This window comes from Phyllostomus discolor, chromosome 6 (genome assembly GCF_004126475.2).
Source record: "Phyllostomus discolor isolate MPI-MPIP mPhyDis1 chromosome 6, mPhyDis1.pri.v3, whole genome shotgun sequence".
Classification (NCBI taxonomy): Eukaryota; Metazoa; Chordata; class Mammalia; order Chiroptera; family Phyllostomidae; genus Phyllostomus; species Phyllostomus discolor.
Genome location: NC_040908.2, coordinates 158,620,448 through 158,641,294, shown reverse-complemented (window position 1 = coordinate 158,641,294; position 20,847 = coordinate 158,620,448). Strand labels below are relative to the sequence as shown.

The 20,847-nt window shown below is 35.3% G+C and overlaps 2 protein-coding genes across 2 annotated transcripts; both read right to left on the bottom strand.

Annotated features, from left to right (window-relative positions):
* Positions 1–6,068: 6,068 nt before the first annotated feature.
* Positions 6,069–7,158, bottom strand: LOC114490164 (olfactory receptor 1052-like). Its single transcript, XM_028504094.2, is given in 2 exon segments — positions 6,069–7,092; positions 7,094–7,158. Coding segments are annotated over 2 exon segments (1,035 nt in total). The 5' UTR covers positions 7,156–7,158; the 3' UTR covers positions 6,069–6,119.
* Positions 7,159–17,548: 10,390 nt separating this feature from the next.
* LOC114490163 (olfactory receptor 1052-like) lies at positions 17,549–18,582 on the bottom strand. The gene has a single exon (XM_028504093.2). It carries the CDS (start codon positions 18,573–18,575, stop codon positions 17,589–17,591), a length of 987 nt encoding a protein of 328 aa, XP_028359894.1. The 5' UTR covers positions 18,576–18,582; the 3' UTR covers positions 17,549–17,588.
* Between the last annotated feature and the right edge of the window lie 2,265 nt (positions 18,583–20,847).

Sequence of the window (20,847 nt, the reverse complement as noted above, 5' to 3'; positions counted from 1 at the left end):
GAAATGTAAGGTGTTGATGGGTAATGAATTTGGGGAATACTTGGTTAAATAATGCTTAAGGAAAGCTTTCTTTACTGTGGGACTAACAGGAAAATATAACATGCTAATATTCTTTGAAAGTTTCCAAGGAGAGAAAGAAATAATATAGAACATGTTTCATATTAACTTGATGGTTGAATCTATTTTAACTGAACACCTATGAAAATGGCATTCTACCATCCATGCCGAGGGAACAATAGTTCCATGTTACGGAAGGGACAGTGAGAAAGACATGAGCTCAGATTTCTACCTTTCATGCTGATGTTTATTTAATAACAATTCAATTCAAACACTGCAAGTCCTACTACAAAATAGTTATGGTGTCATCCTTTTTACTGAAAATACAGAGGTTAAAAAGAATGACTAGTCACTTTTCACATTAAGCTTTGATTCAGAGTCTAAGGCTTAGTTTCCTAACTTTAGTTTCATCGATCAACCTCCCTGAAGAGGTAGTTGTGAAAAATATATAGGAAAATATGTAAGAACTGTCTGTCACACCATAGATCATCTCTAAGTAACTGCTCTGTATTCAAAGTAAAACAATGAAATAAAATAGAGACTGGACTATCTGTTCACCCATTAGACAAATGACTTTTGAGTAAAATAGTTTTTAGTTCTTTGCATTTTTTGGTTTAGTTTATTTAGTTAATTTTGCTTTGATGTACTTTACTGTTATTTTTTTTATTATTGTTCAAGTATAGTTTTCTCCATTTTCCTTTCACCACTCCATCCCCGCCCAACTCATCACCACCTCCCACCCGCAATTCAACCCATCTTTGGCTTTGTCTGTGTGTCCTTCATACATGTTCATCGATGACCCTTCCTCTATTTTTCCCATTTTCCCTCTCCTTCTTCCCCTTTGGTTACTGTCAGTTTGTTCTTTATTTCAATGCATCTGGTGCTATTTTGCTCATTTGTTTGTTTTGTTGATTAGGTTCCACTTAGAGATGAGATCATATGGTATTTGTCTTTCACCACCTGGTTTACTTCACTTAGCACAAAGCTCTCCAGTTCCATTCATGTTACAGTGAAGGCTAGGAGCTCCTTCTTTCTTTCTGCTACGTGGTACTCCATTATGTGAATGTACCGCAGTTTTTTGATTCCCTCATTTACTGGTGGGTACAAAACATTTTTTTACTTTGATGGTGACTTTTTTATTTCACTGTTTCTATAATTGTTCCTTTAGTCATAATTTAATAAATAATAATTTTCACCTGGACTGCATTCCACATGGTGTATTCTTTTGCTGTAAAGTCTGTTATATACAATAAATTTTTGAGTCCAATAATTAGCTCTGATAATAGAGCCAAAAAATCCTTAATCTTTCTTCAGGTTTACGAAGATTCAATGGTTTGTAATAGCCAATCTTAGATGTTAAAGAATTCCTTTAAGTAAATTCAGGTCTTGTGGTTGGTATAATTATGTGTACATAGATAGATGTACGAAGCTTTAAAAATAGAGAACTGAGGAAATATGGAACAAACCCACTAATCATCTCAATAATTGGAATGTATTTGAGGCAGATTAGTTTACTTCACATTCCACTCACAGCATGTATTGAGAACTGTTGTTTTTAAAAAGCTTTCAGGAAACGCATTTGTAACTTCTTTGTTACAACACTAAATACAACACCTACCTGGAGAGAGAGGAAATCTAGTCTTTTCTATTACTCTTCTGACTTATGCTCATATTTGACTTAGGGTCTTTGGAGGACAAAATCCCCAAAGATTCTCTGAACACTCAACTTCACTAAAACAGCTCAAGCGAAGCCTGAGGAAAGTAAGGCCCTGTGCTACCTTTCCAAATTGTGGCAATTCACATATTTGGCCTTTTCTGTGTTTTAGAGAAAACTGTTGATGTTCTTGTCCTGTATGAGGCTCTACAAGGAAAAGCTGACCTATTGAAAATTAACTCTTCCAGTATTTAGAATTATATATGTATATTATCGATCATACATAAATTTTAATTTTAAAGAGTGCTATTTCATTTTATTTAGTGATGACCATGTGCTCCTAAATACACTATTATTGGTAATAATTATGGGAAATATGTAATATTTCAATGTGAGACAACCCCAAAGAGGTGGAAGCAATTACTGAATAGAATTTGTGTGTGTGTTTTCATAAATTAGATTGCCTTTTAATATTAGGGGTAATTTGGCCAATTATGACACAGAGATAAATATCAGTTTCAACATTTTTGTCATTATATTGGCTGAACATAAAAGTAATTTTTAGAAACACTACATTGGTAGCCCTGGCTGGCATAGCTCAGTGGATTGAGCTTGGGCTGTGAACCAAAGCATCGCAGGTTTGATTCCCAGTCATGGCACATGCCTGGGTTGCAGGCCATGTCCCTAATGGGTGCATGTGAGAGGCAACCACACACGGATATTTCTCTCTCTTTCTTTCTCCCTTGCTTCCCCTCCTAAAAATAAATAAATAGAAAATCTTTAAAAAATACATATTAAAAAAAGAAATACTACATTTGTTACTTGGAGAAAAGAATAAAAATACAAAAGGGAGTAAATACAGGATGAAATAATAGGCTACATTTTAAAAGGGGGTAGAAGCAAATCACAACACATAGGTCACTGAGCTAGGTCAGGTGCATCCAAACCAACATGCACAGATATAAAAGGTGGTAAAAATTTCCAATCATTTTAAAATGAAGAAATCACAAAAACAGACTAACATTCAGGGAATATTAAAATTAGTTTTATTAACAAGAGTATTCCTTTTTCTTTAGCAATCAAATGTAAAGAAGGATCCTAGCTGGAATTGTTCCTATTTATTAAATGCCTGAATGCCTAGTATTTTCCAGGCATTTCACAATTGTTGTGTCCAATCATTATGTGCTTTTATTTAATTAAATATTCCAATTCATAGGATTGATATTATGTGTGGCTCAGAATAATTAAAGACATTCTGTAAGTTTGCACTTTAAGAAGTGCTAGAACAATAATTTTGATACAATACTTCTGTGATTCAAAAATCTGTGGTCTTTCACCATTTATTCCATGCAGCCTTTCGATATTGAACAGTAAGGAGTGGACATAATAGGATTTGAAGCCATACTGCATAAAGAATAGTGGAAATGTTAGGAAATATCCAGAATGACAAAAGTTGGAATCAGGATCATATTTTAGCAAAACCTTAACATGTCAGGAGCCTAAGAATGAAGAATGAGAATATAGGAATCCTAAGACTTCATAAGACATGTAAGACCAATTGACATAAACTCTAAGGAGTGACTTCTGTCTTGCTTAAATTTTAAAAAGTGATCATATAATTGGTAAAATTTAATAAATGCTGATTTTGTAAGGGAATGTAGACAACCATGAGAGTACTGTAGGGACTATTTTATATTAGATTATGGATTAGATGGGATAGCAGTGTGATCCTTAGAGGCCCATGATTCTGGGAGTTTGAATTTGTCCAGAGGCCAATTTGACTGAGCACAACTGAAAACTGTCATTGAAGCTACTGTTTATATAATCATTGTGTGCTCACAGAACAAGACCAAATCTCAAATCTTAGGAAAGTCAATTCATTGCATTAGCTTTCAGGTTTCTTCTAGGTAAGTGTCAAACCTCCCCACCGTGCAGATGGAGCCACAACCAACCCACATGCTACCAGCACCTCATTTTCCTGATGAGCCAGGCCAGTTTCCAAATCACAAGCCCCAAGGCTGCACACATGAAATAGACAATGGACACATATTTGATGCAGATTTTCTGAGGGTTCAAAAAAAAAATGTTGTGAGACAGACCTCTACTAGGTCCTGATTTCTCCAGTGTTGAGGTTGAACAGTAACCAATTTTATGTAAGAAGTGAGGGAATTGGAGCTACAAGTATCATTCTCAACTCTTATCTGTGCACATGGCAATTGATGGCATTGCATCAGATATTTTATAGAAAAAGTCTCTGTTTATTTCCTATGGACTAACTATACTTATCATTTAAGGACATTTTGAATCTTCTTGATGGAGCTTCATTTGCTTTCAGAATATGAATGTAGGATGTATTACTTTTACAATTTCCAGCCTGCAACTTCCCCTACAACTTCTCTCCCTAGAAGAAAGAATTTATTTCTCATTTTAGCATCCAGTTTCTGTATAATAGTATAATACAAGTTTAGTACAAGTTTAACATCAGTATTTGAAAAAAATCTGTACACTTTTTCCATGAAATAATTCCCTCTCTCAGACATGCACACTTAATAAACTGTTATTGTATCTGCACCCTGTGGGCCAGACCCTTCTTTTACACAGTGTATATTGTGAGGAAATTTATTAAAATTACACTATGATTTATTTTTCTGAGTTTTAATCAACTTGATTGTATATTATTCCTTGTGTTTCATACTCAAAATATAAGATATTGAATACTTTTGAAAAGTGTGACTAACTAGATAAAGCCATGTTTACTAATTATCATTATTATTATATTTGTATTTTATTCTTAAAATAAAAATTTTCATACACATGTATTTGCACAAATGTACCATACATAAAAGCCACATACATATAGCTTTATGGGCCCAATTTTCAAATAATGCATTAAATGATCTTAGAAAATCATGAAGAGCTATATGAATATTATATGATGCTCTCAGCATTGGTGGTGGTGATGTTGTTTTTTCATTCTAAGAGGCAAAGTTTTATATGAATTACTTTGCGTAATTTTCTAATATAATTGTGTTTCTGTTGGCTCCCTTCACAGATATGGGAGCCATTCATATTTTTGATTTTGGATGTCACTGAGAGAAAAGAATTTCAATCTAGCTGCTATGTAAATACATGAGTTAATATTTATAGAGCATTGAGCTGTCACACTGTGTTGCTTAGCTTATTGACCTGTACTTATTTCAGTATTTAAAGCAAACCCCCAAAATTAAACTTAATTTTATTTGTAGATGAAGATGTCCTCTAGTATACCATATTTATTTTCCAGATAGGAAATTTTACAACAAGTTAGGGAAAAAAGATCCCCATGGAACGATCAGTAATTATGGGCTGACTGTACCTTTTCTACCTGCATGTACAGTTTGAATCATAGGGAAAACAATTGGTTTTACATATTTCTCCTCTCTAGAATAGCTCTTCAGGAAATTTTCTTTTTAATGTCTAAAGAATATCCTTAAAGTATTCTTTAAGATATTGGAAAATCCTTAAAGAAAAGGAGGAAATTCATCTGATTATCATTGATTCCCTAATGATCATGGAGGCATCCTTTCTAAAATTGTTCAGGGTAAGTTTTACCTGAGAATTAGGGGCCCTTTCACATGAAATGGTAAAACAATGACATTCCATCCTGTTCAGTTGCATGTGTGGTAATGTAAACTGGGTCCAGGAATAGGGAAATGGTTTAGACCTACAGTCTTCAACTTTTTTGGCACCAGAGACAAGTTTCATTGAACACAATTTTTCCACAGACTGAGGTTGGAGTGGGAGGGAGACAGGAGGCAAAATTCAGGCAGTAATGCCAGCAGAATCCAGGGACAGGGACGGGAGTATTGGGGACCGCTGATTTAGACTAACTACTGTGAGTGTGGAGGTAATCTAGTACCAAGTTCTTTTTCTGGAGTGTCATCAGTGTTTAGATTTCTTTTGAACAATATCTGACTGAAAGAGTATGGGCTAATTTGAAGATCATGCATCTGTCAGTTTTGGTGAACAACTCAATGTGGTATTTTTTGCTTGAAAAGTATTCTATTTGTTTTCTGTGCAACAAAGAGACCAAGCTAAAATATATTTTATTATTTATACATTTTGTTTGTATCTCTCTATTTTTGTGTTTTCTGTCTAGATATTTTTATATATATATGTTCATTTCTACCCATATGCAGGAATTAAAATGTCAACAATTGTCCAGACATAACTAACTGAGATCTTCATATAGTTTTTAGTTTAGTTTACACAATGACCAGGTATATGTACTATAAAATGTAATTCTTCGCAGTCTTTTTCTTCTATGTAAAACAGAGGGTTCCAATTAAATAAACTCTAAGATGCCTTTGGGGATCCAAGTTTTAATAAATTCATAGAGATATCATTATCAAAAGCACTTGTTTGTGTATTACTTTAGGGCACATATAGTATAAAGTTCACAAGGAAAACATTTCATCCCTATAGCCCTTTTCACTGCATCCTTCACCTCCTTGTTTCTCAGGCTGTAAATCAAAGGGTTTAACATAGGAATGACAAGGGTATATAAAACAGATACCACCTTTTCCTGTTCTAAGGAATATTGGGAGCTTGGCTGAATGTAACTGAAACTTATAGAGCCGTAGAACAAAGTCACAGCTGTGAGGTGTGACGCACACGTAGAGAAGGTTCTGTGTCTCCCTGCTGCCGAGCGGATCCTCAGGATAGCAGCGACGATGAAGATGTAGGAGACCATCACAGTCAAGAAAGTGATCGTGGCAATAACGCCAGCGAAGATAAATGCCAACAATTCATTCATGGATGTATCAGAACATGAGAGCTTGAACAGTGGGGGAAGGTCACAGAAGAAGTGATGGATGACATTGGGCCCACAGAAACACAATTTCACCAAGCCGATTGTGTGTGTCAGTGAGTTGATTAAACCTCCTACACATGATCCAATGACCAGGCCAACACAAACTCTTTTCGTCATCGCCATTGTATAAAGTAAAGGGTTCACAATGGCCATGTAGCGGTCATATGCCATTGCTGCCAGCAAGAAACCTTCAGTGGGAACGAGTGACCCCCCTAAAAAATACTGCACAATGCATTCAGAAAAAGAAATTGTATCCCATTCAACAAAGAAGTTCAGCAGCAATTTGGGTGCAAAGACTGAGGAACAGCAGGCATCAACAAATGACAGGCAGCTTAGGAAATGGTACATAGGTGTTTGAAGTTTGGGCGTTATGTGGATTAGAACGAGCATTCCTAGATTCCCCACCAAAGAAACCGTATAGATGAGCAGAAACAACACAAAGAGGAACACTTTCAGTTCAGCACGATCTGTCAGCCCCAAAAGAATAAATTCAGTAACCATTGTCAAATTAACATCAGCCATGTGGTTTTTTCTTAGAACCTGTTAATGACAAGAAGACGGGAATAAATGGAGAATAATCATTCTGTGCCATCGAGACTACTTATAGTCCCTAACTAGCTTGTGTGGCTTGAGTTCTTGACTTCTCTGCTCTGCTTGTTTCATCTATAAAGTTGGAAAATTTTAACTGGAAAGTCCCTAGTCTTTTCAGGCAGTGCTGATTTGCCTGTTCTATAAGGAAATTCCATGAAGAAAAAGGCAAACATTAACATTCTAACTTCAGGGTGCATTTAAAATGCTAGTTTTAATGAGAAGGGGGCAGGAAATGAATACATTTTATTCTAAACTATGTAAAGAAATCCAGTTTAGAAAGCACACTATTCAAAACTGAAATTTTAATCTGTTCCCATGAAACTCTTTTGAACTTTCCATTTTGGATTTAAAAGTACTTGATGTCAAATATACCAAGATGGAAGAATAAACTGTACTGTGGCATTTAAAGCAAGATATTTGGCATATACATTTCTGTTTTGTTGATACTCCACATTTTTTAAGAGTTTTTTTTATTTATTCACTTTAGAGAGAGAGAGAGAGAGAGAGAAACAGAGAAACATCCATGTGTGGTTGCTGGGGGTTATGGCCAATCCAAGCATGTACCCTGGCTGGGAATCGAACCTGTGACACTTAGGTTCACAGCCCGAGCTCAATCCACTGAGCTACGCCAGCCAGGGCAATGCTCCACATTTTTAAAACTTGATATAATGAAAGGCAGGGTCCTGACTTCCACCATCTCTGAGCCATCCTTAGGAAACAGCCAGGGGCAATGGCTTTGATGGAGCCTGCCCACTGGGAAAGGGGAGAGGGCACTCTGAGCTGGGATATGAAGCAGAGAGAATAACAAGAGCTTACAATTGGTCTTTCATGTCCAACAGAAATTATCACACTGGAAACTCAGGGAACAGAGTCTAAACTTTTTCTGAGAAAAAGCAGAGCAAACCCATAAAATAAAACAAACCTTTAAAATGTATAGGTACTTCCTCATAGTATTTTTATGTTGAAATCCATTTCTTAGAATATGCAATGTCTTTCCTACTAAGTCAATGCAAATTTGGTTTTTATTTCATTTTATCTGAATAACTTAACTATATTTTCTCATTTATATAAAAATAAAAACAAATACTTTAAATAGTTTACAGTAGGGTAGATTTACCTGCATAAAATAAAGGATAATGATTTTGGTGGCTTCATTCTTTCACTTATGAGACATAGACACTACTTTTGAGGAGAGTAAGTAGAACTCATAAAAGAACCCAGTGCCAGATTGCCACAAGAATAATCAATGAGCAGATGCCTATGTTAGACTTAGTTGCTTATGGGTGAGTAATCCCCAAGCAAATATGTAGTTATGATGGATTGCAATGAATCCTTTAGGAAAGGATATTTAAAACTGAATGAAAACATTGCTTTTCCATTGTCCCATTAGAAGTTGCATGCCAGTTTTGATGTTCATGTAGAAAATGAGATAACTTAGGATGAGGAGTAGGAATAAGTGGCCAAATTACAAATTCCTCCCACTCCTCATCATTTGAAGTGTTGATCAGATTAAAATCTGGGCATTATCTTTCTTTCCCATCTTTATGGCTATTTTTTAAAATATTTTTAGCTGATATGCAAGATGTATGTGCATGGGATATTCCAGTAAGGGAATAGAACTTACCAAAGGAAGAAAAGGTATCCAACACCTTAGCTCATGTAAGAACTTCATAATCTCTCATTCCCATGGTTTATTTCTAGGTGTTACCTCCCAAACAAAGACAAAAACAAAACATAAAACAACAGTGCAATGTATCTGATGTTTATAGTCATTCAAACATTAAGTGAATGATAGACATTGTAGGTAACAGAATTGAAATTCCAGCTTCATCTTTAATATATGAGAACCAAAGGAGTAACCTCCAGGGTGAGAAAGCAAGCACGAGATGATCCGAACACAATCATCTCAGAAGACAGATACGGATAACAAACTCAATTCTATGTTTACCATAGTCTAAGGGGAGTAGGGTCCCTGGAGTTCATCTTCTAATTAAAAGGATATTTTGAATGTGTGTAGTTCCTGTGTGCTTCTTGAGGGATTTAAGAAAATCTCAAGAATTTAATGGTTCCCTTAAGAAATTTAATTTCTTGAATGTCCTGATATGTGGAAGAAAATATGGAGCAAGGATAAGTAAAAAACAGACTATAAAGTCTCTGAAAAAATGCAATGAGAATTACTAATGATTGCTGCTTTGTGCTTTTCAGAACACATGATGTGGGCCACATAGAAACACACACACACACACACACACACACACACACACACACACACACAGAGGCAAAATCAAAACCCAAACATACATAGCATTTCAGGTAGGACAGTAAGACCTGATGAAAGCAATGCTATTCCTTTTCTTCCCTGGGTTTTGAGAATTGCAGAAAAGAACATTAAATCTATTTTTTCCAGAAGACTGACTTGACTGAGCCTGGATGTCTATCTCTTGAATGTTTACTTCTTCATTCTAGCCTGTGTTTGCTGACAGAACATTTGGGGATTTTTGCCTTTACCCTAAAATTAATGATGAGGAATTCGGGTAGCAATATTTCATACTGTTCTCTTACATTCTTTATTTTTTCTTCTAAAAAATGAAATAATTTTCCCTTAAATACAAATTTCCTAAAACCCTAAATTATAAGCTACTGGGGCAGGTGATAGAAGTAAGAACTAGTTTATATTCTAAGCATATCTTAGGCCAAATTGTGATATTATTGCAAAAGGCCTACAGCATTTCAAGTATCTGGTACATTATGTTTCTTTTAAAACATAATTTTCCCACTCTCTATATAAAGAATTATATAAGAAATATATATAATTAATATAAAGAGTTTAAAAATTCAGACCAATATTTTTTCTCCCAGAAAATTATAAATTAAGTAAAAAAATTACATAAAAGCAATGCATGTAGAAACTCAGTTGAAAGCAAAGAATTACATTCAAAAAGTACATGTCAGGTCCTTTATCTTCAATAGGTCTATCATTTCTTTGAAGTACATGCAATATCATGTTTAAAGGCATGTTTTTAAAGAAGTTTTCATAGCAATCATTAGATACCTAAATGTGTCCTAAAATCAAGACCTAATGGCTTTATTACTAACAAAAGTGATGTTAAAACTGATACTGAATAAAAGTATTATGTTTAGAATATAGTTCTGTAATTGAATTTTACACATAAAAAATTTAGTAGTATTATTTAAAAAGAATTGGCATATATTTGTTAATATGCGTCCCTCACATTGCAGGGTCATTTACAATGTCCAAGATCCAGAAACAGCCCGAGTGCCCATCAGTAGATGAGTGGGGGGAAAAGCCATGGTACATTTACACAATGGAATACTGCTACTCAGGTACAAAAAAGAAAGGAGATCTTGCTTTTTGCCACAGTCTGGATGGACCTAGAGAGCATTATGCTAAGCAAAATAAGTCAGTTTGAGAAAGACAAATACCATCTGATTGAAAATGGAAAAGACACCTGCATTCTTTCTGCCTCTTAAACCCAATAAGCTGAGACAGGAATTGAATCTTTATGGGCACTTTATTCAGAGGGCAGGAATTCTGAGAAGACAGCAGGTTCGCACCCTAAAACAAATTGTCTTACAATTTCTTTCCAGGCCAACATATTTTATAACAGAGAATAAACAAAGTGCGGTGAGGGGTTTTGAAATTCAGGAAGAATTAGGTGAAAGAAACTGCAGCATTCTCTTCTGGGCAGTTAGCTGTTCCCAGGGGCAGCTGGTTGTCTGTCCCTCCCTGGAACACAATGGCCTGGATGCCTCCACTTGTCCCCAGGCAATGGTCTTTAGCAGTGCCCCAGGAGGTTGGCTGTCCCTCCCAGGAACCAGGATGGGCCTTATCTGTAGTTTCTGAAACAAAAGCTTTAACACAGGCATTACCTACTAGACTTATCAACTATTTACTTAAACTAAAATCTTCCAACTCTTGAGTCTATCATGATCTCACTTATATGTGGAACCAAATGAACAAAATAATTCACTCATACATTTCTAGAAGTGGATGAAAATGGTGCAGACACTTTGGAGAACTCTCTGGCATTAAGCTGAATATGTGCCTGGCTCATGTCCCAGGACTTCTACTTAGAGATGAATGTGGCTGTTGACAAATGTACAGAAACAAAAATGCTCACTATTTAGGCCAACACTGTTTTCTAGACTGTATGTGCTGCCTAAGATCTGCTGTATAATTTCAAATAGAGGTAGTTACTGTGAATATTCCCCATCTGCTCCCAAATCAAGCATGGGCGTGGTAATGCTGGATATCTTTTTAACATTATAACATGAGCTATATTGTATTTATATTCTATAAGTACTTTGCTGAGTTTTTATCACTATTAGATATTAAAATGTGTAGATTGTAAGGTTTTCTTAGACCCCACCGAGGAAATAAGCAGCCAATTAGCCATGGAAACAGGCAGATGAGGTTTATTGTGGAAGTTTGTGCTCCCGGGCGACGTTTTCCCCGCCAGGAGAAGGGGCTAAGAAAAGACCGCATGAGAGAAGGGAAAGGCTGGGAGTTTTATATGGCTGGACTTCGCGAGGGAGCCAAGGATTGGGTCCTGGTGAACAAAGAAGCAACTTAGCATTGGTGGCTCCTGGTCTGATGTCAGTCACCTCTTCTGGGTCAGAGTTCAGTTGCCATATTACTTGTAGTCCAAATGGTGGCCATATTTGTAGTCCAAAATGCTAATTGTAACTAGATTCCCACTTGTCCTACCCTGCCCATCCTGACATAGATATTTTCTGCATCTCTTATGATAATTATATTCTTTTTCCCTTGTTAGGTCAGTTTAAACTACCATCTATTCCTAGAATAAGCCCTTCTTTATGCTTACAAATATTTTCTATAGAATTTTGGCTTTTCTGGCATAAGATACACTAACCTGTAATTATCTCTATTTGTAATGTCCTTTTCACGTTTTGAGATCAGTGTTTCAGCAATTCCATAAAATCAGTTTTTCTTTTCCTTTTCTTCCTCTCTGAAAGAATCTTCAAATGATATTTCTTATTGTCTATATAGCAGGAAGACATCACCAGAGAAACATAGAAACCTAGTGTTTTCTTTTAGGATATGTTTTATCATTATAAAGCATATCCTAAAACATTCAGCCTCTCTGCATGTTTAGAAATATTTGGATATTCTTGTGTGTATTTGTTTTGGTAAGTCTTGTTGCTCTGTCCAATTTCCATATAAAGGAACTTTTTATGTCAGCTAAGTTCTCATCCTATAAACTTTTTAATAGTGATAGAAACTCTAATGGTATTTTCATTTACGGTATTAGTAATTTGTTTTTTACTCATTTTTTTTCTGATAAGTTTTGCTACACTTTCATCACTTATTATTCTTTTAAAAGAATGACTTCATTGATTTTCTGTTGTGTAGTTTCTAATTTATATGTTCTATTTTTATTTTTCTTCTTACTTAATTCAATTTGATTTATTTCAAAAACTGTCCATATTGATTTTTTGAAACATAGTTTATTTGTGAATATGTAGATTTATCTGCAAACTTACAAAGATTGATTACTTGGCTTTTTTAATTTAAATTTACTGTGATCAAAATAAATAGATATAGTGTGATCAGAAAAAAATATTTACAACACTAAAGTGGTCAAGTTTTAGTGTTTCATATGCATTTAGAGAATGAGTATTCTGTAGTGTGGCATGGTGGTCCATGTATTTCAACCAGGTCAACTCAATTGTTCATGCTGTGATTTTATTTTTATTGGCTTGATCTTTCAATTACTCAGAGAGCTGTTTTAAAACCTCCAGCTAGATCTTTCAAATTTATTATCTCAGTTTCATCACTTTCTAAAAGTATTTTAAAGCAAACTAATAGGTAAATATAAATTTAGAATTATTTTTAACACTAAGAATTATCCTTTTTTAAAAATAATAATAATTTTCACTTCATGATTTTTTCTTTTTTTTTTCAAATACTGCCTAGAGATTTTTTATTTTTTAATTTGCACATAGTGTATCTCTTATTTTTTTATTGTTGTTCAAGCACAGTTTTCCCATTTTCCCCCATCCTCAGTCCTATCCCCTTTGGTTTTGTCCATGGGTCCTTTGTACATGTTCCATGATGACCCTTTTTTTTGTTCCCCCATTAGCCCCCTCCCCCCTTCCCTTTGGTTACTGTCAGTTCGGTCTCTATTTTAATACTAATCAACAAAACAAACCAGCAAGCAAAATATAATCCCTTTCATGTTTGATTTTCAAATGTGAACCCAGAGACACCAGCTTTCCCTAAGTAACCTTTTCTTTCTTCTCCCTTTCAATGTGTCTGTGTCCTTGTATCTCATATAAAGAGTACACATTGGCTCTCAGTTTAGGCCATTTTGACCCCACCCTGCTGCAGGGCATATTTGACAAAGTCTAGGGACATTTTTGATTGTCCTCAAAGGGGATGAGGGATGTTGCTGACATCTTGTGTTAACCCACAAGGAACAGGGTGCCCACACAACAAAAATGCTCTGAGTCTAAAATGGCAATAATGTCAAGGTTAATAAACCTTGATTGAGTTTGCTAACCTTTGTTTTTGTATGTAATAATTGGCAGAGCTGATTTTTCATGGAGCATCTCTCTGTTTGATTTATGTTTTTCTTTCTGATCTTTATTCTTTCCTTGTAGTATGCTATTAAATTAATGAAGATGTCACTGTTAAATTTGACCTTCTTAATCTTTTATCTAGGTATTTTCATTAAAACTTGTAGTGCTCTCAAGATAAATTTTAATATGTCTTTTTCTTATTCAAATTTTTTAAAGAGGATCCAAGATAGCAGCAGAGTAGGTGGAAGTTACACTCACCTCTTCCCAGAACTAAACTGGAATTAACACTAAAATATAGAAAAGTCAACCTGAAAACCAACTGAAGACTGGCTGAATGGTATCTTTCTAAAAATAGTAATTTACCACACCTAATGCTGGGAAAAAACCTTCAACAGTTTATTTACTCTTTTCTATCATTTTTGTCATTTTCATCCTGTATTTTGCATCACTCAGTTAAAATTCCCTTAGAAAATCAATTTTGGTGTGGGTTTAATCAGTAAATATTTTTGAGTTTATTTTTTATTATATTTGACATACAGTGTTATATTAGTGTTACATTTATAACATACTGATTTGATATTTATATACTACAGTAAATCTGGTACTCATCTATCAACATGCATAGTTATTATATTACTGACTCTACTCATGTTGTACTTCATACCCCATGCCTTACTTTATAACTTGAAGTTTGTACTTCTTGTTCAGTCAATATTTTTAATATTTTTGCATATTTACCTTTGTGGATGCTTTTCTGTGTTATATTCTGTATTTATATCAGAATAGTTTATTTTTGCTTAAAACTTTTTTTTTGCTATTTCTTATTATAGAGTCAGAAGGATTCTCTCCGCTTTTGCTTGTTGATAATATCTTTATTTTTCCCAACCATTTTAAAAGATTTTCCCCCTGGATATAGAATTTTCAACATTTACTTTCTTTTCCTTTCATACTTTAAAAATGTTAATTCATTTGCCTCACATTTTATCATTTCTTTGAAAAACTGACCCTATATCTTCCTGTTGTTTTTTTGGCAAGGAAGCATCTGTATGTGGGTTTTTCTGCATTTGTTCACTTTGGATATTCTGCCCTTCTTGAATATATCTGTTGAAGATTTATCAGTTTTGAAAAAATTAGTCTTCTTGTCCTAAAATATTCATTGTATCTATTCTCTCTTCTTATTCTGGGACTTAAACTACATGTATTTCACACCATTTGACTATATCACACATGTATCTCTCATACTCTGCTTTGTCTTCTAATGTTTTTCTTCTCTGTGCTTTAGTTTAGATTAATTTATATTGGCTAGTGTTTGAAATTCTTCATCCTGTCTTAGGGTTTGTCTGATACCCTCTAAATTCTTCTTTTGAGTTCTCATTTTGAGCTTTTGTGGGATTTTTTTCATAACACCATTTGTTTCTGGTTTTTTTTGAACAGTTTTAATAGATATAATTGATGTCCAAAATGCTACACATATTTAATATATAGAATTTGGTGCATTGGGACATATGCACACACACCTGGAAAACCATCACCAAAGTCAAGGTGATAAACAGTCATCACCTCTAAAAGTTTCCTCATGTCTCTGTTTTCTTTTCTTGGTGTAGGAACACTTCCTAGGAGATCAAACCTTTTCACACATTTTAAGGACACATTACAGTGTTTTAACAATAAACAGTGCATTATACTGCAGATCTCTAGAATTGTCCATCGTGCATAACTGAAACTTTATACTCATGGAACAAGCGCTCCCTATCCCTCCCCAACCACCCAGAGTTACTTACACTCAATGTCTTCTGCAGCACTCTTAACAATAACCAAGATAAGGAAACAGCCCAAATGCCCATCATCAGGTGAATGATTAAAGAAAAGGTGGTGTATTCATACAGTAAGGTATTAGTCAACCTTAAAAAGGAAGGAAATCCTGCCATTTGTGATAACATGGGTTAACAGGGAGGACATTATGCTAAGTGAAAGAAGCCAGTCACAGCATGATTCCACTTAGCAGAGGTTTCTGAAACAGCAAATTCATAGAAGCTGGTTATAGAGTGCTTCTGTTTAAATTTACTTAATTCTCTCTTGAAATTTTTTATCTTAGAATGTCTTCTCGTTTTTCTTTATTTTCTTTAATATGTTAATCATAGTATTTTTTGAAGTCTTTTTGTAGCTCTCCATATAGCTCTTGTATGCTTTGTGGTTCTTTTTGCAGGTTTTTATACTTTCTGACTCTTGCATATGACCACAAGTTTTCTAGAACCTGGAAATGATACTACTTTCCAAGAAGGAGTGTTTCATTTTCTCTTTAAAAAGGCATCAAGGAAGAGATGCTGTTTGTTAGCTCAATTATTAATTTAACTGAGCCTGAATTTAGGAGTCAGAGTTCATTTTTCTTTTGACTTGTTTCAGGTGTGTAGATTTCCCAAGGTGTTAAGATGTGGGCTTCTCTCTCTCTCTCTCTCTCTCTCCCTCCTCTTTCTCACCTGCTCTTAAACACTGTAGAAAGTTCAGTTTTAACTCTTTGGAGGTGTGAACTTAGCCTCTTGCTTTGTAGATCTTCAAACCACAGCAAATGCCTTGAAAGGGCTGGCCTCCTGCATCGCCCAGGCCTTTAGCTGTAGTGGAACACCACCAACCAAGCCCATGCAGCCTGGATGATTTCACTGTCTTTCTGGCTCACTCTGAATATTTAGAGTCTGAATCTCCTTGTGCTTCCAAAGGAAAATTCTAGCCCTTCTGTGCCTGACTTAAATAGGATGAAAGTCTGGCAGGTGTTTTCAGGATACCTACATTATGTTTGCTGCTGAGTCCCTGCTAGCAGGACTGTGTGTCTTTGAAGCACAGCAAGAGTACAAGATTTTATACTGCCTCTCTGGCTGAAACCAGTTGTGTGCACTCTCCACTCACCCCCTTCCCTCCAATTTCCTGTGGGGCAAAATAACTGTGTTTAAGCTTATGTATAATCCAGTCCATCTTTGAGCCTTTGTAACTGCTTACATACAACTCCACTGTTTTCTCTTTTCCTAAGAGCAGTCACAGGGCACAAGTTCAGATTCAGCAGGTGCTCCTTTTAGTAGATCAAACTATTTAGTATTTGTATTGTTCAGGCCACCACCGAAAGTCCCTCCCTGATTTCAGAAGTTCTCCTTTTAGGTCTGTCCATCTATTATCTATTGTCTGACTATCACTTATCTATTTACCTATTTATGTAACATCTATCTGTCACCTATCTATCCATCCCTTCGTCATCCAGAAGTAAAAATATTGCATCATTTTCTGCCACCTGTCTATCATCCATTATCTGTCTCTGTATCTATTTATGTGTTTGATCCAGGTCTGCTCTGGCCCAGAATATGTCTAATGCCCTGAAAGAAAATATAATCATATGTGACAAAACTCATAAAGTACCTGCCAAAAGCTCTACTGGTTGCTGAGAGCTTGCAGAAATCTCCACGCACCACAGGCCTGCCTTTTCCAGAGTGCCCTGACTCAGTGAGATGAAAGTCAGCTCACCTCTCCATGTCTAACCTCCCTGAGTTCTAAACCAGCCAGTTTCTGTAAGAGCTACTTCATTTCATTACAGCTAAAATCTGTATCATGTCTTGTATTTCTTGTTATTTCTGTGAAAAAAATGAATTTAATGACAAGCTACTCCGTCATCCAGAAGTAAAAATATTGCATCATTTTCTAAGCACTTTCCATATGTTTTCTTAACTTTTTATTTTGAAACACTTTAATCTTCTAGAAAAGATTTAAGAATATGGAAAAATCACAACAGTAGGGAGCTATCATTCATGTCTCATATTTCAAGTGGATACCTTGACTGTAGCCTCTGTTTGTGATCATACATCTGTGATGCAATTTTAAAGAATTTATCTATTTGCAGGTTAATGTTATGTTTAAGAAAGCCATAGACAAGATGGAGTTAAGTTGGAGTTCTTTTCCACATATTGACCTTTTTGCTGCATCTTTCACATCCTTATTCCTTAGGCTATAAATCAGTGGGTTTAGCAAGGGGATGACAAAATTATAAAACACAGCAGAGACCTTCTCCTGTTCCAGGGAATACTGAGAGCTTGGCTGGATGTAACTAAATGTTCCAGACCCGTAGAATAAGGTCACAGCAGTCAGGTGGGAGGCACAAGTGGAGAAGGCTTTGCACCTCCCCTCAGCTGAGTGAATTCTCTGGATGGCAATGATGATGCAGGAATAAGAGACCATGATGATGATGAAAGTGAACACTGCAATAATCCCAGAAAATATTAAAAGCAGCATCTCATTGTTATGTGCATCAGAGCAAGAGAGCTTGAGAAGAGGGGGGATGTCACAGAAGTAATGATTCACAATGTTTGGACCACAGAAGTCCAGTTGGAGCAGCCCTATTGTGTGTGTCAGTGCAATAATGAGCCCTCCCAAGTAAGATGCCAGGACCATCTGAATACAAACTCTTTGGGTCATGATGACTGTATAGAGCAAGGGATTAGCTATTGCTACATAACGGTCATAAGCCATCATAGACAGGAGGATAGCTTCTGTAGTTGCATACACCACAAAAAAGAAACTCTGTAGAACACAGCCAGAAAATGTGCTGGACTTGTGTTTTGATAAGAAATTGACCAGCATCTTAGGGGTGAAGACAGTAGAGTAGCAGATATCACAAAAAGAGAGGTTGCTGAGAAAGAAGTACATTGGGGTATGAAGCTGGGCATTTACCCTGATCAAGGCAATCATCCCCCAATTACCCACCAGGGTCATGAAATAAATAAGGGTGAAAAGCAAAAAGAGAGGAATCTGCAAATTGGGATTTTCAGTTAAACCCACCAGAAGGAATTCCTTCACACCTGTGTGATTCCAACCTGTCATGCTTGCAGGTTTAGTCAGCTCTTTAATTGCAGAACAAAATAGTATCACTAAGATGAAAAAGATATGACGATTTTTCCTCCATGATCCAGTATCCATACTATCAAGGAGCATTTGGGTTTAGCCTGCAGTTAGAGGAAGAGAAGAAATAACTTCAAGCAGTGGACTTTCTGTGTACTAGATAACCCATCTATAATGATTAACCCCACTGCAACTAGAATTATTTTATACCTCATTTCTCAGTTTGCACGACATAAAATTGGGATAAAGAAATCCTTAGATAATGAAAGTATTAATATTTGATACTGATATTCATACTCAGATATGCCTTGTGCCAGGCCTCTGGCTCATTGTATGGTAATTACAAGTCCTCTGATGAAATGAACTACAAACTGAATGACATTCTGTAACAGCAATATTTTCATTTTCCTGTGCCTGAACTCTTCCTATTTTTCACACCCAGTTTACTTATGAAACCAACTTTCACAGTATTCAACCCCCTCCTTTACAAATCTCAAGCATCAAAACTTTTTTTGCATCACCTTCTGCTTGGAAGATCAATGACTGTGCTCTCTAAAGAGTTGAGACAGGAAAAAGAGCTAGAACAATCTTTTTATTTGCTATTTACTAGTAAGGCCAATCAAACCATAGCAATGTGATCTAACTCAAAAATTATTCCTTTTTCTATTTGCATCACTTCCCTCTCACACCTTTGGTTTTCTTCAGGATTAAAACAACCCCAGAAACCAAATGAAGAGAGGCAAATGTTACTATGAGGTAACGAAATTATCTCTATCATGACACAACTATATCACATATGTTCTGCTTTCAAAAAGGTAGTCTTCAACTTAGTTTCACTTGTTTTTTGATATGACATAATACTCATACAACAATATTTATGGTTAAATAGTAATGAATTCATTCATGTATACTTTCATACATCCAGTCAAAATATGTTAATTAGTATTCTGTGCCAAAAAATGTTATGTTTGCTAGAGATTAAGCAGTGAATAAGAAGAATGTGAGGCTTTCAAGGAGCTTATATTTTATTAAGAAAACTAATGCTTATTGATATACTGCCCACCATGATGATAAGTACTGTGAAGGAGAGTCAAGAATGGGATGATGAATAGTAAGATATGGTAGATACTCTACCATATAGTGTATAACGTTCCTATTGCTACTACAAAAAGTCATAAAAAATTAGTGTCTTAAATTAACAACTATACTTTTTATGCAAGGCACTGTGTTATGCATCAGACACCTCAGGAAGGATTTATGAGTTGTGCTCTCATGGAAATGGAAGTCCACTGAGGTCAGGATTTGGGTGAGTTTGGGATGTTGTCTTCAGGGTACTTTTAAATCAAAACCAAATTATTTATTCCGTAAGAATATAAGTTCACCCCTCACAAACTGAGATTTTAATATATATGTATTGCTTATATAATCCTCTTTCTATTTTAGATGGGTGGATTTGGGAAGCACAACAAATCCAAATTTAACTGTATCCTAGGAAAAGAGGGAATAACTTATACTGAAAATTTTTTAAGTAAATTTTTTTAAGTAAAATTTTTTGGCAAGATTTTTTTTTTGTTTTTTAATGAAATATTGTTAATGCCATAAAGAAACCTATTAATAAAACCAGAATGTAAAGATACAGATTCATACTTTCATAGACCGGAAATAAGCTCAATTTTAAAAAATGGAGGTGAAGGAAAATTTGTGTTTCTTAATGACACACTTTTTCTTCTCCAAGGCTCCTTAATGTAACGGAAACACCACATCATGGGAGGATATTAGAACTAGGCAAGATTGAGTTCAAATATAATTCTGCCCTTCATCTGCTGTGTATTTTGCTTCTCTACAACAAGTCATTAAAAATGTAACACAACAGAGTTCATATAATTTTCCCATTGATCATTTACAGAAAACAGGGAAAAATTGGGGTCCTTGGCAATTGAACTACCATAGATTTCACATAATGTATGTGAACTGACATGATGTTGATGAAGAAGACTCCACAACACCAGGACACATGAGAAACAAACAGGACTTCAAAAAGTTGGTAGTACGATGTCTAGTAACAGCTTTATCTATCAAGCTCATAATAGAAAACTGTAAATAGAGGAAAGCATTACCAAGGATCAAGGTATAATTTCTCTTATGCCATTAGAATTACAGCTAGAACACAGATTCCTTCTGTCACTAAATGCTGGGCTTTGATACTCCTAGATGTAATCTTCCTGATAAAATAACAGGCTGCTTTAGAATACTA